The sequence below is a fragment of the Netta rufina genome (assembly GCF_964035555.1).
Source record: "Netta rufina genome assembly, chromosome: Z".
Taxonomy (NCBI): Eukaryota; Metazoa; Chordata; class Aves; order Anseriformes; family Anatidae; genus Netta; species Netta rufina.
Window position 1 is genome coordinate 29,895,912 of NC_140126.1, and position 23,661 is coordinate 29,919,572.

General features: G+C 38.6%; 1 protein-coding gene across 7 annotated transcripts in view; it reads right to left on the bottom strand.

The window, feature by feature from the left end:
• Positions 1-23,661, bottom strand: part of MPDZ (multiple PDZ domain crumbs cell polarity complex component) — a 105,840-nt gene that overhangs the window by 50,071 nt on the left and 32,108 nt on the right. For all 7 annotated transcript variants that reach the window (XM_084305242.1, XM_084305241.1, XM_084305239.1 and 4 more), the window contains exons 11-18: positions 22,282-22,477; positions 21,370-21,459; positions 19,234-19,313; positions 16,053-16,199; positions 15,187-15,354; positions 13,983-14,168; positions 7,677-7,886; positions 2,921-3,079 (exon numbers count right to left, since the gene is read on the bottom strand). In XM_084305242.1, the coding sequence (XP_084161368.1) occupies positions 2,921-3,079; positions 7,677-7,886; positions 13,983-14,168; positions 15,187-15,354; positions 16,053-16,199; positions 19,234-19,313; positions 21,370-21,459; positions 22,282-22,477 (1,236 nt within the window). The remainder of the gene's footprint in view (positions 1-2,920; positions 3,080-7,676; positions 7,887-13,982; positions 14,169-15,186; positions 15,355-16,052; positions 16,200-19,233; positions 19,314-21,369; positions 21,460-22,281; positions 22,478-23,661) is intronic.

Sequence of the window (23,661 nt, forward strand, 5' to 3'; positions counted from 1 at the left end):
AAGAATTCAAGAATTTCAAAGTATTTGTTGTTACATCATTATCTTCAGTAGAATGCTACAGGCATTCTTCTACAGAATTTACTTGATTCTTCAGACTTCTATTTTATAACAGAAATCAATGAATATGAAGTTACTGCTGAGGGCCAAATTCTAATACTGTATCATTCAGGAAATCTTCACTAACTTCAGCAGAGTGGTGTCCACTCAGACATCCTCAAATCAGACACAAGCACTACCATCAACTTACTAGAACTAAAGCATACAATTGTCTTCCTAAGGTGGAAGAAATTCGCAAGATTGAAGTCTTTATTTTCAAATCACTTTGCACACTACAAGTAACTTCAAGCAGCTTATAAAATAATCACACAATCTGATTATCTGTTTAACTGAGAAGAAACATATATCTATGCCCCTTCCATACAAAGAAGAAATAGTAAAAACTTAGTCAAATCTCAGCAAATAAATGAACATGGAAGTTTCATAGTGTGACAGCTCTGCAATACAATGATGCAGTTACAGAAGTTTAGCAATCAGTACTTATTGCTGGTGCTTTATTCAAAGCATCATTAAAGGACAAATTTCTTTATATGAAATTTATTTAGATTTCCAAGATCCCAAGGTCTCCCATGGCAAATATTTTTAAGGGATTTCAACAATCACTAGCTTCTGGAAAAATATCCAAACATTCTCTAGACCAGCTTTCAAAGTAATTAATTTTAGAAACATGTAGGCCATTAGATATTAAGGAGATATATCAAACACTAAGAGGTTGGATGTACAGGTTCTTTATCAATATTAGGGAATTTTCTCTTAAATGCAGTAAATGTAGTCACGAGAATTTCTACCTCTATCTGTTTCAGTTTTTATCTACTGGTCCTATTAATCTTCTACTTTTTCATAAAGTGGGAATAAAAACATGATTCACCAATTTATTTTGGAGTACATATTCACACGATTTCAAGAGGTTTTGCAACATTTTGTATCAACAGTCTTAAAACTGTTTTTTTTCCCCCTCATTATTTACGAGGTGCATACATGCTTGTTTTGTACCCAGACATCATCAAAAAAGGTTCACCTGTAAACAATTGGTTTAAGTGACATCTGAGAAGATAATTGAGCAAGGCCTAAATACAGCTAATCTGCATGATGTAATCAATGAAATAATTTCCTACCTTTTGGAGAACAGAACACCAAGACTATAATCTATTTAAATGGTTTCATAAGGTTACAAAGAGACCTGTGACACCTACTTTTAACTATGTTTTGTATTAATTTCCAAATCAGTGAGATGTATTCATTACAAAGACCCATACAGTGTTTAACATTTACTCCGTATGCCATGCATGTGTATTAAAGTAGCAGTATATGCACGTTTATAATTTGTTCATTTAAGGAAAGCCAACGCTTTGATTTTTGAAGACAAAATTTCAGGAATTTTTAACAACATCTATGTGGTACATCTTTAGAGCATTTTGATTAGTTTGACTTAGAATATCTTTTCATCACTTATTTTTGACATAATTTGACAGCGAAGGCATTCAGAATCAGCATTTCAACTGTCCTTGTAGTCAGAAATAAGTGAAATACCTCTGCATTCCTTGTTACACCTAATAGCACTTTTTTCATTTTTACTGCATTTCAATTGCTTCTGAAGTTTTCTTTTACCAACCAGTGTCCTTGCAATGTTAACTTTGTGAAGCCATTCATAATCGCACAGTGTAAAATATTACTTGTAGAGAACTTAACACTCCCTTCATACTTGTGCATGAAGAAGAGCAGTGAAATGTCATGACCATAATGTTTAAAAATGAACAAACAAACAAACAAAAAAAGAAAATAAAGCCATCTTTAAGTTAAAACCAAAAATAACTTAATGATTCCTAGAGCAGCAACATGAAATATAATGTAAATCTAACCTTTGTCTCATAAAATGCTTCTCAGCATGCAAAATGCATAATCCATTTAAGTAACAATTACGGAGTTAAACAATGCAATCTGTCCCATGGGGACAGCAGCGATGTGCTCTTCTGTGGATTGGGAGAAGCCATTAGAAGATGAATTTAGCTTTCCAAAACAATGCCTTGTATGGGCCAAATATAAAATGGATAAAGAGACCGTGGCTCAGGCATGAAGAAAAAAGCAGAAGCTACTCTTTTGAAGATCAGAGATTGTAAGCCTGGGAAGAAATCCCTACAATGTTTGGTTCAAAAACGGTGAGTGCTAGGAGAAATGACTCTAAAGACTCTGGATTAGTGAAATACATCTATGGATTGACAAGATAAAGGATAATGAAAAAACATGGAGAGAAACAAAGCCAACTTTGATTCAATCATAAGGGTATGTGACCAGCAAGAATTAAGATACTGGTCTTTGTAATATTCTTGAGAAATTTAAAAAAGAAATTAGTAGCAACCAGAAGTTTGATATGCTTCATATTTAATTACAGTATAATTATGAACAATTTATGCAAGAACAAAGTAATCTGATTAACAAGTACTCTAACTACAAAGAAATAAAAATACAAAGCTTAGGATGAAAACTTACTAAATCTAGAATTTTGTAGAACGATGCAGTTATTTTGTGTTACCACTCTTTAATATGTTCTGAAGTATTACCGGTTACGTTTTTTTTTTGTAGTAGACTGTTCACCACAGCTTTAACATTACAAGTATCTCACAGTATTCTACCTGGCTATACAAAACGTAGCCCAAGTTTTCAATCTTCCACCTGCCTCTCTCTTCCACACAGACAACTGGAAGACAACAGCATTATCTTAAATAAAACTGTAATTTAAAATGGTAACAAATGGTTGTGCAGATGGAACGAGGACAACATCTAGTAATACAGCTGCATACAGAACACTGAGCCTTTTCACATTCATAAGCAAGTTTTATTATCAATAAAATCATCCTTATTTTACCTTGGGAGTTGACGAGGGAAGGGAGAGACTGTAGTTCAGCTCATCACTACAGGCGCTGCCATGCAGAGCTAACATTGAAGCCTGGAAGGTGTCACTCTCTGGAGAATACTGAGATTCAAAGGTGGATTCATCCGCTAGATCTGCCTCTCCAGAGTCCACCTAACAACAGAAGCAATTTAATCAGCCAGGCTGTCTGTAACCTTCACGCAACATAAGCCCCAAACACATGTACCTCAGTCGCCTCTGACTGACTGACACTTCGCTTTTTTTCCCCTCTGAGTTTTACAGTGAAGTTAGATTTGTACAGCACAGTAGGAAAAACTTCTTCTTCCAGTTACAAGAGATGTTACTTCATCTTCAGAGATGGCAAGGAACATCTGAATTAAAATTGGAGTCTGAACTGGAACAAATTGTAGGGCTGAAATAGGCTAGTGCCTGCTAATAGAAATATGAGGTGTTGGCAACTACTATTTTCTTTTAGATTAATTCTTTTACAATAATTAAGGCTGTAAAAAAAATGAGCTTGACTAAGTGACACAAAAGACAAGAAACTGCAACTCTTTCCAAAACATTTATAAAAAGTCAGATGTCATATTTCTTATAATTTTAAAAATATTTTTTATTATCTTACATATGAAATAAGATTTTAAAAAGAGTTCCAAACTTGAGTAGTCTTTTTCTTTTAGGGGTATTCTTGTTCTTCAATGCAATATAATACACAAGTCTTGAAAAGAATTTTCAAATACTATAATAAAATTAGGTCCTAAAGAACTCAGTTCATGGTGCTTCATATTCTATACTGTGACTATACTTTTATCTCCCTTGGCAGAGCTCAAGGGAACATTGTATGCTAACAAAAATAGCCAGTGGAGTTCATAACCATGACCATACTGTAAACTTATATGAAGCAACTAAGTGTAAACATCCATCTGCAGAGATAGGATCTAAGTGTTGTTTTGCAGCTTTTGAGGTTAATCACGAAATGAATTTATTCATTGTCAGATGGACAACAACAATAGCAAAACTCTACAGTGACTTCAAAAGATTGATTCTTTTCTTAGGTACAAATGATCTGGTTTTTACTGTCTCAACCCCTAAAGGCTTAACAAATAATTCAAACTATTCCTTTGGTGTAATTCACTCTCAGCCCATCTTTTGGAAAATACACATCAGTGATACTAAAGCTAAGCTCTAAATAAGGATTGTGTAAAAAGGGGAAAGACTAGAAGAATCTGAGCATAGATTTATCTATTAAAACCAGTTCCTTGTGAATGCACTCTGCAAACATTTTGACTTGATGATTGCATATTCATTTTCATATTTTGCATATTTCACTGTCAGTTGACATAGCTGACAATTTTAACCGTATAATTATCTGCTATATTCATTCAGCTCACTTTTAAGTTGTTTTTTTTTTTTTTTATATGAATCACACATAGAAGTCAAAAAGTTAAGTCCTTAAGATTTAGTCTGATCTTTTCTACCCATCTTTAATTAAAGGATATTTTCAATACATAACCTTGTTTCTTCATACTTCTTTCTCCTTTATAAATAAAGTAAGGCAAATCCTATTATATTGAAATAACTAGCAGTTTAACTAGTTCATCAAGATAACAAACTGAAGAAAAAAAAAGTATTGTTAAAAAGCATATTATTAAAAACAATTTGTCATTTGCAAACGTGAAAAAATATCAAACACACTGCAATCAGTAATTCAGAGATTTTTCCTTGGAAGGGTCCATTTCAGGTTTTTGTTTTGTTTAATTTGTTCCTTAAATTAATTAAGTTATGGTGTTTAGTGTTTACCTACTCATATCCCCAGAAAATGGGGGCCAAACAATTAAAAACAACATAAGTCCCAGATCAGTATGAATAATCATGAGAACGTATGTTTGGATATTTTTTTTTCTGTTTGTTTATTTGTTCTAGATTCCTATTTCCTTTGACATTTTTCTTTAAATTCTTAATTGTAACTTATGGGCCATGTAAGGCAGTGAACTTTCGGGTAAGTTACATTCTTTGTACAAGTCTTTGTACATTTTGGTTTGCAAATCTCATAATCACTGATTGATGCTGAAGTTTAAAGAATACTATCACGAAAAAAGCATTGGTAGCTTTTGAAGATGGACAGCATTCTTTGTAAGGCTGGCTTACATGTAAAAAGAGTTCCCAAAACTTTTTTCAAGGCAGCTAGGAAAGTAGAGTCATATAATATGAAACACAGGCAAAAAGATTTATTTACCAAATGAGCACATGAACATTGCTCTACACAAGCTAAGATTTTCAAAGGGATGCACTGTGGAAGCAAGGAGACATGGGTGGCCATGATCTTTTGAAAATCTCAGCAAAATTTTTTATTTTTTATTTTTATTTTTTTTTCCCCCATGCAAACTGCCAAAATCTCTAAATGCCAGTTTCCACCATGTGGGAATTCATCTCAACTATAGTGAATGAGTAACGTGGTGATAGTAAACACTAAAAGATAAGCATGAACAGTGACAACGCAACCTTTTTTCATTATGAAATGCAAAGACTTAAGAAATCTTTTTTAAGTTGGGCCACTAACCAGAGCTAGATCAGCATGGAAGAGGGCTGCATCAGCTGGCCCCTCCTCCTCAAATGACTGGGCAGTGTAGAAAAAGCAATCTTCCTTAGCAGAGACATAGCCCTCTTCTGGTGAAAGCTGCAGAAAGAACGAAGCTCTGAGTTGGATTGAGTGGCCAGCACACAGGGTGTTCAAAGTGCATGTGAGGGAGGTTTAGAGAGGCAAATCAATTCCAAATGCATCAGAGTTCATTTCAATCACAGTTATACTGTTGAATAGGTAAAGAGATGTGTTTTTTTTTTTTTTCAAAATTATCTGAATTGATTCAGCTTCACATGTCACTTTAGATACTCAAGTAAAAAAAGTACCTATCCAGCTATACCACAGAACCTACAGGTTAGTCTAAATTAATTCTCAATTTCTGCTCTTACTAAGCATTTACTAGAACTGCCGGAGCTGCTTCAAGGGACAGAGCCTAACAGTACAGGCCTACACAACCTCCCAGGCTGCCGAATATTCCTGATCAAAGGAGCACTGAATCCACTGCCTGTATTTTAAGGTGTATCTGCCAGGTCTAACAGGCTCAAAAGGACAAAACATAATTCTCACTGCAAATCAGCACCTTTTTCCAACATAATTTGATGTTAGGTTCACTCAGCTGGTATTGTAAAGAAGCCAGTGACTACTCAAAATGTTTACTTAACTGGTAAAATCATACACGACATATTAAAGTAGAAACGCAGAATGTTTACAAAATTCCAGGAACAGAAACAGAACAACCATGAAGGTTCTCTTTCAGAATGCCCTTTTAAGTAAGACAACGTTGATTTGCAAGACATTTTAGTGTGTGACACACAGTTTGCCCTATAGAAATAAATCTCACAAAGAAAGTTTAAAAAGTGCCCTCTTTACTATGAGGAGAGTTTCTATGAATTTAAACATTAGCTATTCCCTCCTACCTACTTCACATGCACTGAAAATGAAAATTTGGTTATCTGCATTCACAAGGATTACAAAGATTGTCATTGTGTAAAAAGCAAAAATGAACTGCAAAAAATCACTTGGCCTTACAAATACAGTAAGACTGATCTTTCTACATATAATACCAATTGCATTCTACTGACTTGAATTTATAGACACCAGGGACACTAGTCCATGCTCCCACTTTGGTAGGGATAATTCAGGAAGATACTCTCAGTGGTAGCTGTGACATAGATTTTTTTAAATTCACTGACCTGAGATGTCACTAAGGAAGTATACACAGTTTAGAAATCACAGGAATCTTTCATTAGTTGTATCCTTACATAATCTTGAAATAGATGTATATTGTCCTGGCCAATCCTCTATATTCTCTTTTATTTGTAAATCATGACACTTCCAGATGCAAGAGGAAGAGATGTGGAACAGATGCTGTGCAAATAAGCACTCTTACCAGCCCTCAGAATGCAGAGTACATTATTAAAATATAACCGCATGGATGCAGAACTGCACAGCATCCATACTGACACACTATCTCCATAACCCTAGGTCTTCCATATCTGGAGTTTGTTACCACTGAAAAAGACACATACAATCCAAATCTTAAGATCAATCATCTCCCTCTTAAAACTCATTATGTATTTTTGCCCCAGAATGGCTAAAGGAACGCAATTATTCAACCTCATTCTCCTAATTGCTAGAGACTCCTTTCTAAAATCAAGCCCAGAATTATTTATGGCTTTACCAAAATAACCAGCAGGTGCTGAGATACCTTAAGACTATTTACCATTCTTTAAATTAAGTACATAGTCTGTACAGAAAGACTGTATATGTGCTACACATATAGCAGACCAGACCTTATGAAGTAGTGCAGTAGGCAAATTCCAAACAATGTATAACTGTCTTTATGTCACCACCTTGCACATTCAGAAAATCTTGTAACATGTACAAAACTATGTCTAGCAGTTTGCAGTCCAGAAAGACTGTGTTGGTTGTAAGATGCTTCACTGTTTCTCTGCTAGGAGACTGGCGTGCTAGGTCCTGAAATCACCACACCTGTCATGCACTACACAGGCCATTCCTGCATGCAAGGAATCTCATACACACAGTCTTCTGGATTTCATGTGTCACCTGGCTGTATTCCAAAGCAAAGAAAGTGTACACAGAAGTCAGGATCATTATGTACCAGCTTAAATGACATGAAAATTATCCACAGCACTCCCAAATCCTTACAGGCAGTGGTTTGGCAACTCCTATTTTAACTGTTCCTGTTGGGGCTCCTTTCAGTGCTTGCACTGCTTCCTCCAGGCTGCCATTTTCCAGGTTGATATCATTGACAAACATAAGCCGATCTCCAGGAAGAAGTCTGCCATCTTGCTCAGCCACACCACCGGGAACTAATGAGCGAATTACAATTACAGTGTTTGCTGGGTCAACAGGATCCTAATTGAGTAAAAGGAAGAAAGACATTTCATTTTATTTACTCTATCTTGGTAGGCTTATTTTATGTATGCACTTTTAATGATCCACAATGCAGCCCTGCTCCAGATGAACCCTCAGCAGGAACACATACCCCTGTCCATACAACTGTATGCTTCCTTCTGTTTTCTATTCCTAAATGTGAAAACCTTTTCTACGTGATGTTCCATCACAAATCTCCAGCATAAAACACTGTTAAACTGCTGAGTGCAGTATGTATAGTAATGAGTAATCACACCAAAAATGTAAATACTTCCTACTGCTATGACACTGTGCAGACCTCATCCTCTCTTACACTTAGCTGTTCGTGAATAAAGATGGACAGTTCAGACTGGGGAAAGTTAACAATCTCTAGCGGAACAAACAGCTTATTTCAAGAACCACCATGGTACCAGATCTTGCTCAGCTGGTAAAGCACATTTAAAGAGTAAAGTCCTCGTGTCTGCCTAACCAAATACTTTATGAGACGGGAACATATCAACACAGCAACAAGGCACAACAAAGTCGATCTTCCTTTCAGAAAGAAAACTGTTTTCAAATCTCCATCCTCCAATGCACTGATATTTTTATAAATAAGCTAACATCAAGCTCTCTGAACAGGAAAGTATAATTCTGTTGTAACAATCATAACAGGTACACAAACTTTCATAACTCTTTTAGAAATTACATTCACAAGGAAGATCATTAGATGTTAATGCTTCCAACACATGGCAATTCACTTGTGTGCATGCATATTAAAATACGAGATACATGTAACAATGTACCAACTTTACTGATAGCAAAGGAAAGAGAAAAACAAACATCTACAAACTGGAAAGCAATTGCAACAATTTCCGTGCCAGAATGTACATCTGAAAGGATGCATGTCGTAAAGGCAGCAACCAAAACCGCAGGAATTAGAGACCTCTGAAAGCTAATGTGAGAGAGAGTGTTTGAGAGAGGGAGTGAGAGAGAGAAGACCCTTAATTATGGCAATTAATGCAACAAAGGGAATGCCATGAGGAAACAAAACTTTACAAGTTGAAATACAGCTAGCACTGCTGGACATCGTGCTTGGACCTGAATACTGACACTTTCCTCACTATTTTAACAAGTATTTATACCACCACTTGAGATAATACTGCATGACATTTTTGGAAAAAAATCAGCTTTCTAGTGCATGTGATTCTTATGTCCCTCAAAGTCTTCCCTGGGGTAAGGAATAATGTACTCTCCCACAGGCCTACCACTGTATGAAACATCAGAAATGCAAAATCAACCTTCACTTTATCCACTGTCCATGGAAAATTAATTAAAAAATGGATGGAAAAAGCAAAACACAAGCATAAATCTTACTGTAAACTTAGTTTATTGTTCACAGTCTTAGATGAAAATAGAACTTCTGGAAACAAACTGAAATGTTTTAACCCTATCTCAAAGGTGAGAACACAGGACACAAGTATTATAATATCAAATAAAAAAAAAAAAAAGGTAAGTGAGTTTGAGAAAGCTTCCTAGGCCTGTAGGATATAACCAAACTCACAGTAAAACGTATACAACAATTTAAGGTATTTCCAACAACTCTTAAAAAACATAATGTTTTAAGTAACCACATACACAACCACATTTTGTATCTACACTTCAGAAAAGGCTGAAGCAAAAATATGCTTTAGTGTGTGCTAATATGGACTCCAAATACTCAGGCTCAGCTATAGTGTCTAATTTAAGAGCATTAAGAGTAACACAATAAATCATAACTGCTGTTTCGTAATATGAGTACTTGACTATGCCTATATCCTTCAGATTGAGGCCTGTCTGGATGCCTACCTGGGCAACCTGCCCTAGGGAACCTGCTTGGGGAGTGGGGTTGGACCCGATGATCTCTAGAGGTCCCTACCAACCCCTATAATTCTGTGATTCTGTGATTACTAAACTACACTGTTCTTCACAGTTATCAGTGTGCAAGTGCAAAAATACCTCTGGGGCATAGATTATTCTTAAGCAACACACCATGGAATAACTTCCACCTTTAAGCGACCTCCAGATGCAAAGTACAATGTGTATATCTCTGTCGTGGTTTCAGTTAGAACAGAATTAATTTTCTTCCTAGTAGCTGGTGGAATGCTGTGTTTTGGCTTAGGATGAGAAGAGTGCTGATAACACCCCGAAGTTTTAATTGTTGCAGAGCAGTGCTTACACCAAGCCAAGGATATCTCAGCCTTTTGCTCTGTCCTGCCAACAGGCAGGCTGGGGGTGCAGTAAGAGCTGGGAGGGAACAGACCCAGGACAGGTGACCCAAACTAGCCAAAGGGGTATTCCATACCATCTGACGGCATGCTAAACAATATATAGGGGTGGCTAGCCGGGGGGAGGGGGCCGGACTGCTCGGGGTTAGGCTGGGCATCGGTCAGCGGGTGGTGAGCAATTGCATTGTGCATCACTTGTTTGTACATATTATTATTAGTAGTACTATTATCATCATTGTATTATTATTATTATTGTTATTATTATTTTCCTGTCTTATTAAACTGTCTTTATCTCAACTCACGGGCTTCACTTTCCATTTCTCTCCCCCGTCCCAGAGAGGGAGGGGGGAGGGTGAGCGAACGGCTGCGTGGTGTTTAGCTGCCGGCCGGGTTAAACCACGACAATCTCCTAGGGCAAAGATTCAGCAGAGACCTGCTAGACCACCAAACACTCAGGCAAAAGCCTGTGCTGACCAGAGGGAAAGTTAGTTGACTTTGATCAGAGATTAAAAAATATCCACTGTGACAACTGGAAACACAGGAGGAACATTTGTTGTATCCTGACCAAGCGGAGGCAGGAGACAGGCACTCAGCTGCTCTGACACAGGGACACAATATGAATCACACCTTGAGATGTCTGGGAATTTTCAAGTCAAACACAAAATGAATGAGAATGTCTAGGCACGTCCTAGATAGCAGCTAAGCAAGGGATTTCGGAATTACAGTTCTGGATTTTGATAAATCCTGCTTTAAGAATGTAAGTCCTTTATTGGATCTTTCTCTTAGCAAGGGCACCCTCGCTGCAGATGCAAAATACATGGCAAGATGCCTGAGTATTCTAAGATGTGTACATCACTCGTTACACCTGAGGCACTAGAGGTTCAGCTTTCTCAAGAGCCTAGTATTTTACTGATTATTTATTTTTCTGGATAAGTAAAATCATTACCATGAGAACCTGTAAAATCACAAAATCATAGAATGATTTGGATTGAAAGGGACCTATAAAGATCATTTAGTTCCAACCTCCCTGCTACAGGCAACGACTTCTTTTGCTAGAATAAATTTCCCAAAGCCCCATCCAACCCAACACTGTACACTTACAATAATGAGGTATCCGTAGCTTCTTTGGGCAACCTGTTCCAGCATCTCACCATCGTCATGGAAAAATCTCTTCCTTATATCCAATCTAAATCTACCCTCTTTCAGTTCTTTTTAGAACCATTCTCCCTTGTCTTTTCAATATAGGCCCTGCTAAAAAGTCTTTATCTTTCTTACGACCCCTTTTATGTTTGGAAAAGCCACAAGAAGGTCACTGTGGAGCTTCTTCTCAAGGCTGAATGTTCCCAGCTCTCTCAGCCTTTCTTCTCAAGAGAGGTACTCTCAGCTTCATGTCATCCACAAATGCTGAGGGCGTACTCCATCCAACCAGCTATGCTGTTGATGAAGATATTAAATAGTACTGACACCTGCACAGACCCTTGACGGAGACCATTCATAAGAGTTCTCCACATGAACACGGAGCTGATGACTGTAGCTCTTTGGACACCATTACCCAGCATATTCTTTATCCATCTAACAACCCACCCATCAGAAGCATATCCCTCCAACTCAGGAGCAAGAATGCAGTGGGAGATGACATCAAAGGTCTCAGAGAAGTTCCAGTAGCTTTTTGTTTGTACACTGTTGCAATCACTCCATCATAGGAGGCCACTGGATTAGTCAGGCAGCATGATTTTCACTTGATCAAGCCATGTCGGCAGTCTCTGATCATCTCCCTGTCTTCCACATTTTGACAAAGCTTCCAGGAGGATATGTTCCATGATCTTACAAGGTACTAAGGTGAGGCTGACTCAACAGTAGTTTCCAACATCCTCCTTATTACTCTTTTTTAAAGATGGGTGCAATATTCCCTTTTTTTCCAGTCACTTGGGACTTTGCCTGAATGCCATGAGGGAAAGTGGCTTAGTGACTTCAACAGCCAATACTCTGCAGACCCTGGGATGCACCTGATCAGGTCCTGTGGTCTTGCAGTATGTTCCTGTGGTATGTTCAGGTTCCCCAAGTAGTCTCAAACCTGATCTTCTCTTACAATAGCTGGGTCTCCCTAACCCCCACCCCCCACCCCTACTGCGCCTCCAAGTCCTTGCCTTGAGGTTCAGGGATTTGAGAGATGTGGAAGCAGTGATTTACCAGAGAAAATGAGGAAAAACAATGCTAAGTACCTCAGTCTTCTCCATGTCAGTTGTCACTAGTTCTGCCATCTGCACCAGGGGGTAAATTCTCTATAATTACCTTTTTTTCTGGCTAATGTAGCTGTAAATGTAGAAGTATGATAAGCCTTTCTTATCATACTTCACTCTCCTTGACAAATTCAACTCCAACTCTGCAGTAGTTTTCCCGATCCTACTCCTACATATCCAGGTAGCGTCCCTATATTCTTCCCAGGATACAGGCTTCAGGCTCTACTGCCTATGCATTTCTTTCTTTCACTTTCATTTGACCAGGAGGGTCTTTACTCAGTCATACTGGTCTCCTGCCCTTCTTGCCTGATTTCTTACACATAAGAATCAAGACCTATTATCTTTAGAGAACTGCCAGCCCTGTTCTCCACCTTAATCCCTGAGGGAAGTTTACTTACCATGAAGTCACCCCCACTCAAACAACTCGAAGTTCACTCTCCTAAAATTCAGGGTCTTGATTTTACTCTTCACCTGTCCCAGAGCCCTTAGGATCATGAATTCCAGCAGGGCATGGTCACCACACCCCAGGCTACCACCAATTTTTATCTCTCTAATTAGTTTATTTGCATTGGTAAGCAACAAGTATCTTAATGCTACTCCTCTGATTAGGCTATCTACCTCCTGCATTAAGAAGTTACCCAAAAGTCTCCTGAACTGCTTACAGCTTGCTGTGTTGCTTTTCTAGTAGATGTCAGGGTGACCAAAGTACACCAGCAGGACTACAGCCTGCAAGCACAACACTTCCTGTAGCTGAAGTAAGCATGCTTCTTCAGCAGGTTCCCCTTGCTAAGGTGGCTTGCAGCAAACTCCAAACACAAGGCTTCCTTTGTTGGCTTTCCCTTTATTTTTTACCCATAACCCCTCAAATTGCTCATCACTGTTTTTCAAAGGCAGCTCTGTGCAGTCAATCCTTTTTTTTTTTTTTTTAAAAAAATAAAAATCAAAACAAACAAGCCAACAAAAAAAAGACACTGAGGGCAACCCCTCCCTCTTCCCTCCTTGCCAGTTCCTTCTGAGCAGTTTATAGCCATCAACCACAGCATTCCTGTAACATGATTCATCCCACCAAGTTCAAGTCACAGTGATAATAAGTGATCAAAACTTTCTAACTGCATGGTGGCTTCCAACTCCTCCTGTTTTTCACCCATACTATATGTACTGGTATAGAGGTGCTTCAGTCAGGCTATTGCAACCTTTTAAGATGTGTACACCCAAATTCCTCTGAGGCATTTCACACGTTTTCCTGTTGATTTCTAATACACGAGCAACTCCTGGCTCTTCTCTATTAGTCAAAACTGAATCCCTTTCCCTCTTAGTCTAGTTTAAAGATGACCTCATAAGTCTGGCCAGCTTGTTGGGAAAGACCCTCTTGCCAGACTTGGCCACATGAATCCTATCATTATTCTTACCACAGTAATACAAATAGGTAATGTAGCTAGTGCGATGCCTGCTGGTAGTGACATCCATTCAGCTTTACTACATTGCCTGGCTTCCACTAACGTTTACCACTAAAATACTTATTTAGATCTTATTGCAAGATCCCAACAATACAGAGCATTGAGTTCCCTACTCAAAGAAAGGAGCATAGAAGTTACCTGGTAGTCCAGTATGCTAAATCCAAGACCCATACTCCCCTTCTCCAGGTCTATGTGCTGTACTTCTGTTTCCCACATTGCCAAAGAAGAGCTCTGCACCTCTTCCATACTCTGAGACTCGTCAGCCATTTCCAGAGTTGTTCCCTCTGTGTCTGAGGAGCCAATGAAACCAAGTTCGACATGAGCCTGGGAAAAAACAGTGTATGTTCACCAACTCCATAGAATGTAAATGTTTGCGAATTTGTAGAGACTAAATTCTGTTCACAAAAAGTAAGATAAAAACTAAGTGGTGTTTCTCTAAACACGAAAAAAGTGCAAACAGAGTTAACAAAATTATGTTAAGTCTAGCACAGAATTCACATATTCTTGTAACAAAATATCTATGATGCAAGTATACGAAAACACTCCTTGGAAACAGTATTTACAAAGCAGAACTTCCATCAAACTAAAAACTTCAGAAAGCCTCATTAGTGTATGTATCCAAATATAAAGGAAATATCTGTTATTAAATGGTATGTCTAAAAATGCCTTGATCTAAATATAGTAGCACTGACAGGAGTCAGAACATTTGAAAAAAGAGGACACAGACACATAAGGACATATGTACATACACACAAGCGTACATGTTTTTTTCTCTTCCCTCAGTTTCATAGCAAAGCTTAACAACAGTAAATTCAATTCTGTGTCTTGCCCAGAAGTCAGAACTAACTGAGCTTCTTTTCATACAAATGCTATTGTTTTGTTACACTGTAGGCCATTCCTACATGTTTAACACATCAGACAGCCCAGAGCTTCGAACTTAAGAGTGACAGAAGTTTGTTTGTCAGGGAGTGCATGCTCAGGCTTGCTCAACTCAAACACAGAAACCTAGCTTCAAACTTACATGAAATATAAAGATTCTGAAGACAACACAGTTCAATTTGCTATATCCCCACAGCCCACATGCAGAACAAAAATTAAGTATTTGGGTAGAAAGCCCTGTGTCTCCAATTTTTGCCAACGTCCCAACAGTATGTATATCTTCTGGTTGGCCTAAAGTACAGTTGATGAATAGAATTTGCCTTTTCCTATTTATTTGGTCCCAAGTCCTAAAATATTAAAAGAGACTTCTAATCTTGTACAAGATCTTTACATGTTTTTTCTCAAGAAGTTGTTTTCTTAGTAATTTTTATTAAAAAATACTTATATATATGCATATATATACCTTTTCTGTGAGCTGAACCTCCGATAGACTTATACCATCCAGCACTTCTGGATGACTGATAGGGGGAGCTACTGGACGACAACATACCATTGTCACCTTAATTGGCAGTTCTTTCAAGATATTCACCACATCCTTGTGGTTTTCTCCGAGCAGAGAGATCTCATTCACCTCAAGAATGAAAGAATGCACAGTGTTTAGCAGAAGAATAATGAACACAAATGGAAAAAAAGAAACAAAAAAAACCAAAACACTTAATTGTCTGATTTTTATGAAAACATCAATAGATTTTCAGCCCTCAGTTTCTACTCAATTTGATGCTCAGAATCAGTGCAAGGATATGTTTTGAGCTGAATGGAGAGTCTCATAGATTATATGATGCCATCTTACTAAACACCTTAGAACCCCTGTGTAAAATTCAGAACATAGAAGTATGAAAACAAACAACACTAGCAGATTTGCATAGGAACTGGCATACTAAGCCTGAAAACAGATACATCATATTGATTTCTTGCATTCATGTGAACAAAACTCGAATCTTAATTCTAAAAAAACAATTTAGAAACGTAAACAGGTGTTTATTCCCTTCACTGTACAGGGGTATTTCTAGATGCTTTTCCTGGGTATTCTTTTTTCGTGACTTCAATTGTATCTGAAACATCAGCTATGAGCTGAGAAATGCAGCTGTGCAGATGCAGTCACGTAAGTATGCAGTAAGCACACATGAATTGTGTACACAAACACTTCTGGTAATGGGTGGTATGCTGTTAAGATATCCTACATTCCCAAAGTTGTAACCTGTGAGAAGCAAGTCACTTCTCAAGAATTCTACTGAAAGCAGACTAAAATAAAGCAGAAATTTTTCTTACTTCCAGAAGCTCATCTCCACTAAACAGCTTGCCACTTCGTCCAACTGGCCCTTCTGGTAGGATAGATCTGATAAAATGATGCCCCACTGTAGCTTCAAGGCTTATCCCTAGCCCACTGCTTTCGCTGAATTTGCTAACTACAGCCACCTAAAACAGATTAAAAAAAAAAAAAGAAGTTACTTTTTGTCATATTGAAAGCTATATGTGCTACCTTCAGATTCAATTTACATATAGTGAAATGAGAATTCCTGTAGGGATAAACTAGAAATACTGACATGTATAATGCAGGCTTGAAACTGCAAACAAATGTGTCAAGTTACTAATTTAAGCTTTTCAGTAGCATTGAGTGAAATAACAGAAGCAGCTTAAAAGAAAGAATCCAACGTCCCAACAGGATGACGAGCACTGAGAGGATAAAACGAATAGCAGATAAAAACTAAAATCTACAGACCACAATCAGTGTAATCTACACAATCACTGGCTATTAAGACTATGCTGGAAAAAAAACTATCACTGTGGATTTACAGAGTGTCATCCAGGAACCATAACAAACAAAAAAAACATATCTGAAATAACATGATCATGTTGCCCCCTGTGTGTGGATAAAGAAAGATATCAAAACAGACTTCAGGGGATTGGGGCAGTTACTGGATGGAGTGAATGTGTAGGTGGTGTTTTTCTCCATCTCTTTAGTGGTGGGGAGAGATACTGAGTGTACCTGGAAGGCTGAACTAATCAGTATGTGGCTGAGAGTCTGGTGCAGCTGCAGCATTTTTTTGTTGTTGTTGTTGTTGTTTTTTCGTTTTGTTTTGTTTTTTGATCATGGGGAGGTTTACTTGGCACTTGGCCTGACAGCTGCTGTTGTGTCCCACTTGTCTCAAAGGGGGAAATGGACTCTAGCCTAGCAACTGGCAGGACTCGTAGAGAAGGCTTTAAGCTAGGTACAAAGGGGAACTGGGGGGGGAAATAAGACTTGACAGAGATGAGCCTGGGGGAGCAGTCCCAGGGTTGGGGGTGAGGGCAATTGCATAACTGAAGTCCATCTACATCAGTGGCGGTTGGGAGCTGTCTTGGGCAGAGTGACCATTCCATGATAGAGTTCTCTATTCTTGGTGAAGTCAGAAGAGGGGGGTCAGTACAACTGCTACCTTAGACTTTCAGAGGGCAGACTTTGAATTGTTCAGGACACTGGGAGGGAGAGTCCCTTGGGAGTCAGTCCTGAAGGGTAGAGGGGTCCAGGAAGGTTGGACGCTCCTCAGCACGGAAGTCTTAAAGACAAAGGAGCAGGCTGTCCCCATGTGCCATGAGTCAGCAGGGAAGACCAGCATGGCTGAACAGGGAACTTTCGCTTTGTGTCTGGGAGAAAGAGAGTTTTTGTCCAGTGGAAGAAGGGACAGGCAACTCAGGGAGAGTATAAGGAAGCTGCCAGCATATGCAGAGAAAAAATGAGGATGGCCAAAGCCCAGTACAAGGTCAACCTGGCCACCACGGTCAACTAAAAGAGGAAATGTTTTTATAAATATATTAATGACAAGAGGATGGCCAAAGAGAATCTCCATTCTTTACTGGATGCAGGGAGGAACATGACTACTGAGGTTCTCAATGCCTTCTTTCCATCTGTCTTTACTAGCCAGACCACTTATTCTCGGAATATTCAGCCTTCCGACCTGAAAGTCTGTGATGGGGAGCAGAAGAAACTCCCACAGTTCAGGTGGAAATAGAGACCTGCTGCTCCACCTGGACTGTCCCAAGTGCATGGGACCAGATGGGATCCACCTGAGAGTCCTGAGAGAGTTGGGAGATGTGACTGCTGGGCCACTTTCCACCACCTATCACTGGTCATGGTCATTCAGGGAGGTCCTGGATGACTGGAGATGTGCTAATGTGACGCCCATCTACAAGAAGGGTTGTAATGAGGACCCAGAGAACTACAGGCCTGTCAGCCTGACCTCAGGGCCAGGAAAGGTGATGGATCAGGTCATCCTGAATGCAGTCATGCAGAGTATGCAGGACCACCGAGGGATCATGCCCAGTCAGCATGGGTTCATGAAAGGCAAGTCCTGCCTGACCAATTTCATCTCCTTCTACGGCTAGGTGACCTGCCTGGTGGATGAGGGAAAGGCTGCTGGTGTAGTCTACCTAGACTTCAGCAAGGCCTTTGACACAGTCTCCCACAATATTCTCCTGGAGAAGCTGGCAGCCCATGGCTTGGACAGGGACACTCTTTGCTGGGTTAAAAGCTGTCTGGAGCACTGGGTCCAGAGAGGTGATGGTGAATGGAGTGGAATCCAGCCGGTGACCAATTACCAGTGGTGTTCCCCAGGGATCAGTGTTGGGGCCCATCCTCTTTAATATCTTTATTGATGACTTGGATGAAGGAATTGAGTGCTCCCTTAGTAAGCTGCAGACAACACCAAGTTGGGGGAAAATGTCGATTTGCTGGAGGATAGGAAGGCCCTGCAGAGGGACCTGGACAGGATGGGTCTATGGTGGTTTTACCTTGCTAGGCAACTGAACTCCACCACAACCGCTCTTTCACTCTCCCTCCTCAGAAGAATTTCCCTCAGAAGAGGAGGGAAAGAAGAAAAAGAAAGAAACAACTCACGGGTTGAGAAAAGGATAATTTAGTTAAAAGTAAAAATAAGTACTAAGGAAGAGACTAAAAAGAGACTAAAGCTTTTGCAGAAACTAAAGCTTTGGCACATCACTTTGAAATAAAGTCCTAAACTCAGGTACTGCTTTACAGCTGTATCTACAGTAAATGTTGTATGTGTTGTTTCTACTGCTGTATCAAACAATCCATTCAGTATGCAGAATGGGTAAGAGATTTCAGGCACTAGCTTGAAATTCTGCCTAATCAAGGGAGCTTTGAAATTTACCTTAAATATTATTTTTTCTCTAATACATGCTTATCCCCATGAAGGCAGGAAATCTGTGAAACAATATCCGTCGGCACAGTAACCTAAGACAATTGTGATCATTTTACCAGAATCACTACAGAAAAATATTGTAAATTTTGCATATGGGTATAAAGTAAAAACCTCCCAACAGATTAATGAGTGTATATATTATCTTTATAAATAAATGCACAAATATAATATGCACATATTTTATCTGTATGCTAACAACATAATACGTGGACCAATTCAAGGACACTTAATAATAATTAAAGTTTACTTACCACTATTTCATAATCTGAACCCATAATCCTCTGCCACTTTGCCTTTGTAGCCGCTTCTTCTGTAGTAGTTAGCTGAAAATCTATAAGTTACGTCTGAGATTACTATGACAAAAAATAAAACTTCTGTCTAAACCTATTTCTGGTAAAGTTTACGCACCACACAAGATTACACATTCACTCCATAACGCTAGCACTCTCCTATATATGACTAAAATTTTGACATGTTCTTTATTACTGGGTTTGGGCTTACCAGTACTAAAACCTGCCAAATCATATTTGATCCCAGCCCCAAAGCTAAGTGTGCTTTGAAAGACATGAAGTTCGGTCAAAAAGTCTGTCTTAACGGACAGATTTAAACCAGCCTAGGTGTTGAGTGACATTAATGCAACCTTACCTGAGAAAGGAATTAAGTGGGCATGAAATAAAGAAGCTACATAGATGCCCCACAGATTTGTTAAATTAGACTGGTGGGCTGGTCAGACTGATTCAGTGGGATGGCTGAAATATTTACAGATGCAATACTGAATCCTGCTCCTTTTGGACAGAACCTACATTTTACAAAGCGTATCCAAATGGAGTAAGTTTCTAAACAAAATGTTGAGGTTTTATATTTTCAAAACTCTGAGCATGACCATAAAAGATCTTTTAAACCTGTAGGCCCTAGAGGGCAGTGGAAGAACATAAGTTGTAGCTCCTTTTTAAAATATAAAAAATAAAATAGATTCAGATAGATGCACACATATAATGAGAAATAACTAGCAGTGGAAGAGCTGCAATGAAATTCCTGTTGGAATAGAAGGAGGGGAGAAAAGTCATGATGCTGTGAAAAATACAGTGACAAGCTAGGCAGCAAACTGCAGCAACTCTTAACTCAATTGAATGTTTATCTGCAATCTGAATAAAACAGAAAAATGATTTTCTCCTACTCACTTTTCCCTCATTTGAACTGTTTGGATTTAAAGGCAGGAAACAAACAAACAGAAGGAACAAACAGTATTTAGATAAAACAGCACAGCAAATTTAGTGGAACCCTATATATTTAAGGTCCACAGTCCATGCTGTGCATACAGCAAGTATCAAAATAAACTTTGTAACTGAACGCTAATCATAGACAAAGCCTAAAATCTTTATTCAAAGATTACGTTCTGAACTCCCACTGGTTTTCTGTAAGAATTTAAGGTGACTGACAGCCTCAGACAGTGTCACAAATCTAGACATTGCTCAGAAACAACGAAAATAAAGCCAGCTGCTTAGGTACTGTGCAGCATTCAAATATAACAGTACTTCCTTCAAAGCAGAGACCCTGCAGTATCTGAAGGGAAGGTATTAAAAACAAAGTTTTCAGCTATCTAGAATAATGGAAAGCAGCATTTATGAAAAGATATATCAAGAAGATATCTACTAGATAATTCACAGAGATGGATGCTTTTCAGCTTCTCTAGCTATGAAATCAAGGAGATATTAGAAAACACATCAAGTGCTGTCTCAATCTGGAAAATATACATCCACAGAGGAAATTTGAAATGAGGCACAATGCCCTAACATCTCAAGGGGAAAAGGAAATACCCATTATAAAATAATAACTTCCATAAAAGATACGGGAAAGTCAGAGCATGTCAGTGCTCCAGAACTGTCTGAATTTCAAACACTAACAGAAAGCACAGATTGAAATGAATGCAAGCTTGGGAATTTGTGAGAGAGATACTTATCACAAAAGATAAAAGTCCTCAAACTTTAGCTAGATAGCTGCAAGGAATTGGAAAGATAGGGCATGCTGAGTTGGAAAGAGAAAGCATATTGGGGAATAAGGAGGCCAAAAGGTTTAATGAAAAAGTTCAAGTGGAAATACACAACTACAATAAAAAGAAACACAAGCATGTAGAAAGCAGAATGCTTTGTGTGACATCTTTTGACAAATAAATGCAGTTGTTTTCAGACACACCTCAGTAGTAGTGAAAGACAGTATTCGACTTACAGCACTCAGGAGTACACACACAGTACACACTTTCATGTATGATTACTTCCACTTTCTAGTTGCATAGCACACAGATGATTGAAAGGCACATAAAACAATTGACCTTTGCATAAGCACAGCAAAGTGTCATTTCACAGAATAAAATATTAAACATTGTGAACCTGTTTCTTGTTGTTTAATGTCCTCTCCAATGTTTATTGCACTGGGACTGCATGGCAATGATGGAGATCCCTGTTCTGTTTCACTGTTATCTGGAAAAAGAAGAAAAAACAACTTTCAGCTTTCAGTTTTATGCATTGCCATTTTCACCAACTTCACAGGCATGTCTCAGAGCACTGAGAGGATGTTACACAGGGAACACAATAGTACATTTTTCAAAATCTTATGCAAATTAAGGATTATGCCTTAATCTATGAGCTGAAATATATTTTCTGGACTGGTATCAGCAGAGGTAAGTAGATGAATAAGTCTGTCTATCATTCAGCCTCCATGTGGATATTCTCTCAAGATCTGGCACACATACTTCAAGATGTGCACAGTTAAGATTAAGCTTCACTAATTGGATCTCAGTGGCAAAACTAATATTCACCATGGCTTCTGAACTTTGTGTACAAATGTAATAAATACCCCATCAGATTATTAATGACCTCTACATATAACCCATTCCTCTCATACCTCCAACTTGTGACACAGACATGTAAGTAAAAAGAACTGAGACTTGCTTTTCCCAACATGGAGGGTATCTCTTTGCTTGCTCTTCAATGCCACTCTCGCGCTTCAGCACTAATAACATACTCACTGCCTTCTTACCTTTCAAAGGTCTGCAGGATCAAAGTCTTCAAGGAATTCAGCCAAGAGTGCAGTGCAGAGCTTTCAAGGTTTGCTTTGAAAATGTAGAAAATAATACTACTGTTTCTAAAAGATTCATCAAATCATAGTAGACCAAATTCTGCCCTCATGCTCTGCCATCGGGAATAACTGTCCAGAATGAAACTGACCAATTTTATTTCTAGTTTGTAATTGAGAAGAAAAATATTTCAAGCCAAATTTAAAGCAAAGCCAGATTTAATTACCTTTGGCTGTGCCACTATCCATTGTTGGTAACAGTAAGTCCCTTTCAACAGCAGCATTGAACTCCTCCTGGGGCTGAATATGATTTTCCTGCTTAATCCCTCTTCTAATCAAAGTGAGCCGAACTGTTTGTCCTGTATGTCGCAAAACATCAACTGCTTGCTGGTTGGTAAAACCCTGAAGATTTGTTCCATCCACCTGCAGGATTGAGTAGTTTATTAGCCAGCAAGAAAACAACCAGAAAAAAAAAATGTCCAGGGAAAAATAATGTCACGATCATACCGCATCTGTAAGAGCAAAAAGCAAGTAGAAGGACAAGAACAAAAACCTGGAAGACATATTGATGTTCGGCACGCTAGGCATTTTACCCAAAAGCTGTACCAACCTGTACCACAGCAAAGTGAGTACCTGCCATGATGGGACTATGCAGATAAACTCTGTGAGGTGGAAGAGGACACAAGCAAGAGCACAAGCAAGTGCTGTGCGAGGTGCTCTGGATCAGGCAGGCAGGCAAGCTGCACAAACATCTCCACCTCCGAGCAGAAGACACATGGCAAATAAACCAACACAGCCATGGCTGGAACAGCTTGTGAAAGGGGCATGAGGAGGGACACATTCATTCATTGTCATAGGGAGAACTACAGAGCATAGCAATTCTGGAGTCAGGTAATCTCAGATGCAGGAAAGTCTGAACACTATAAAGTCCAATTACTCTATCAGTGGTCCAGATGTTATTTATGGTCCAGAATTTTAATATTTTAAGAAATAGAAATTTGGCCTCTTCTGTTTGAAGTCATCCTGTTACCTCATTAATTCAGTTTTGCTTTCTGAAACTCAAGAAATGTTTTGGCATTCTCATTTTCATTCCATTGTCCCTAGTACACACAACATTTCATTCTCCTCTCTGCAAGCTCCGTATTACCCTATTCTTTCTACATCTCATGCCTTGGAATCTGTAATTTTTGAAAAACTTCGAAGCAATGTTACATCCCCTTGGCCCATTAATTGTTTAGGCCTATGTATATAGCACACATATCCCATTATTTTAATTCCTCTTGCATGAAGAATGGCTCCTCTTATATCCTTAGTCATTTCCTTGCCCTTCTTTGAACTACTTCCAACTCTGGTGCCCTTCTAAATAAAAAGTAATTAAAATAAGCTGGGAGTATTTATTTTTTCCACCACAATTAAGGAAAACATATTTTTAAAACATTTATTATCCTTTTGCCTACAGTCATCTCAAATCTTTTTCTCCTTCTGCATCTGAAGTAGCAAAAGAAATCAAATTTCGCATTGATTTGTTTCAGCCATTTGAACTCAGCATTTAAAACATTATAAAAACCATACATACTTTCACAGACAAACATGAAGGCATATTCATA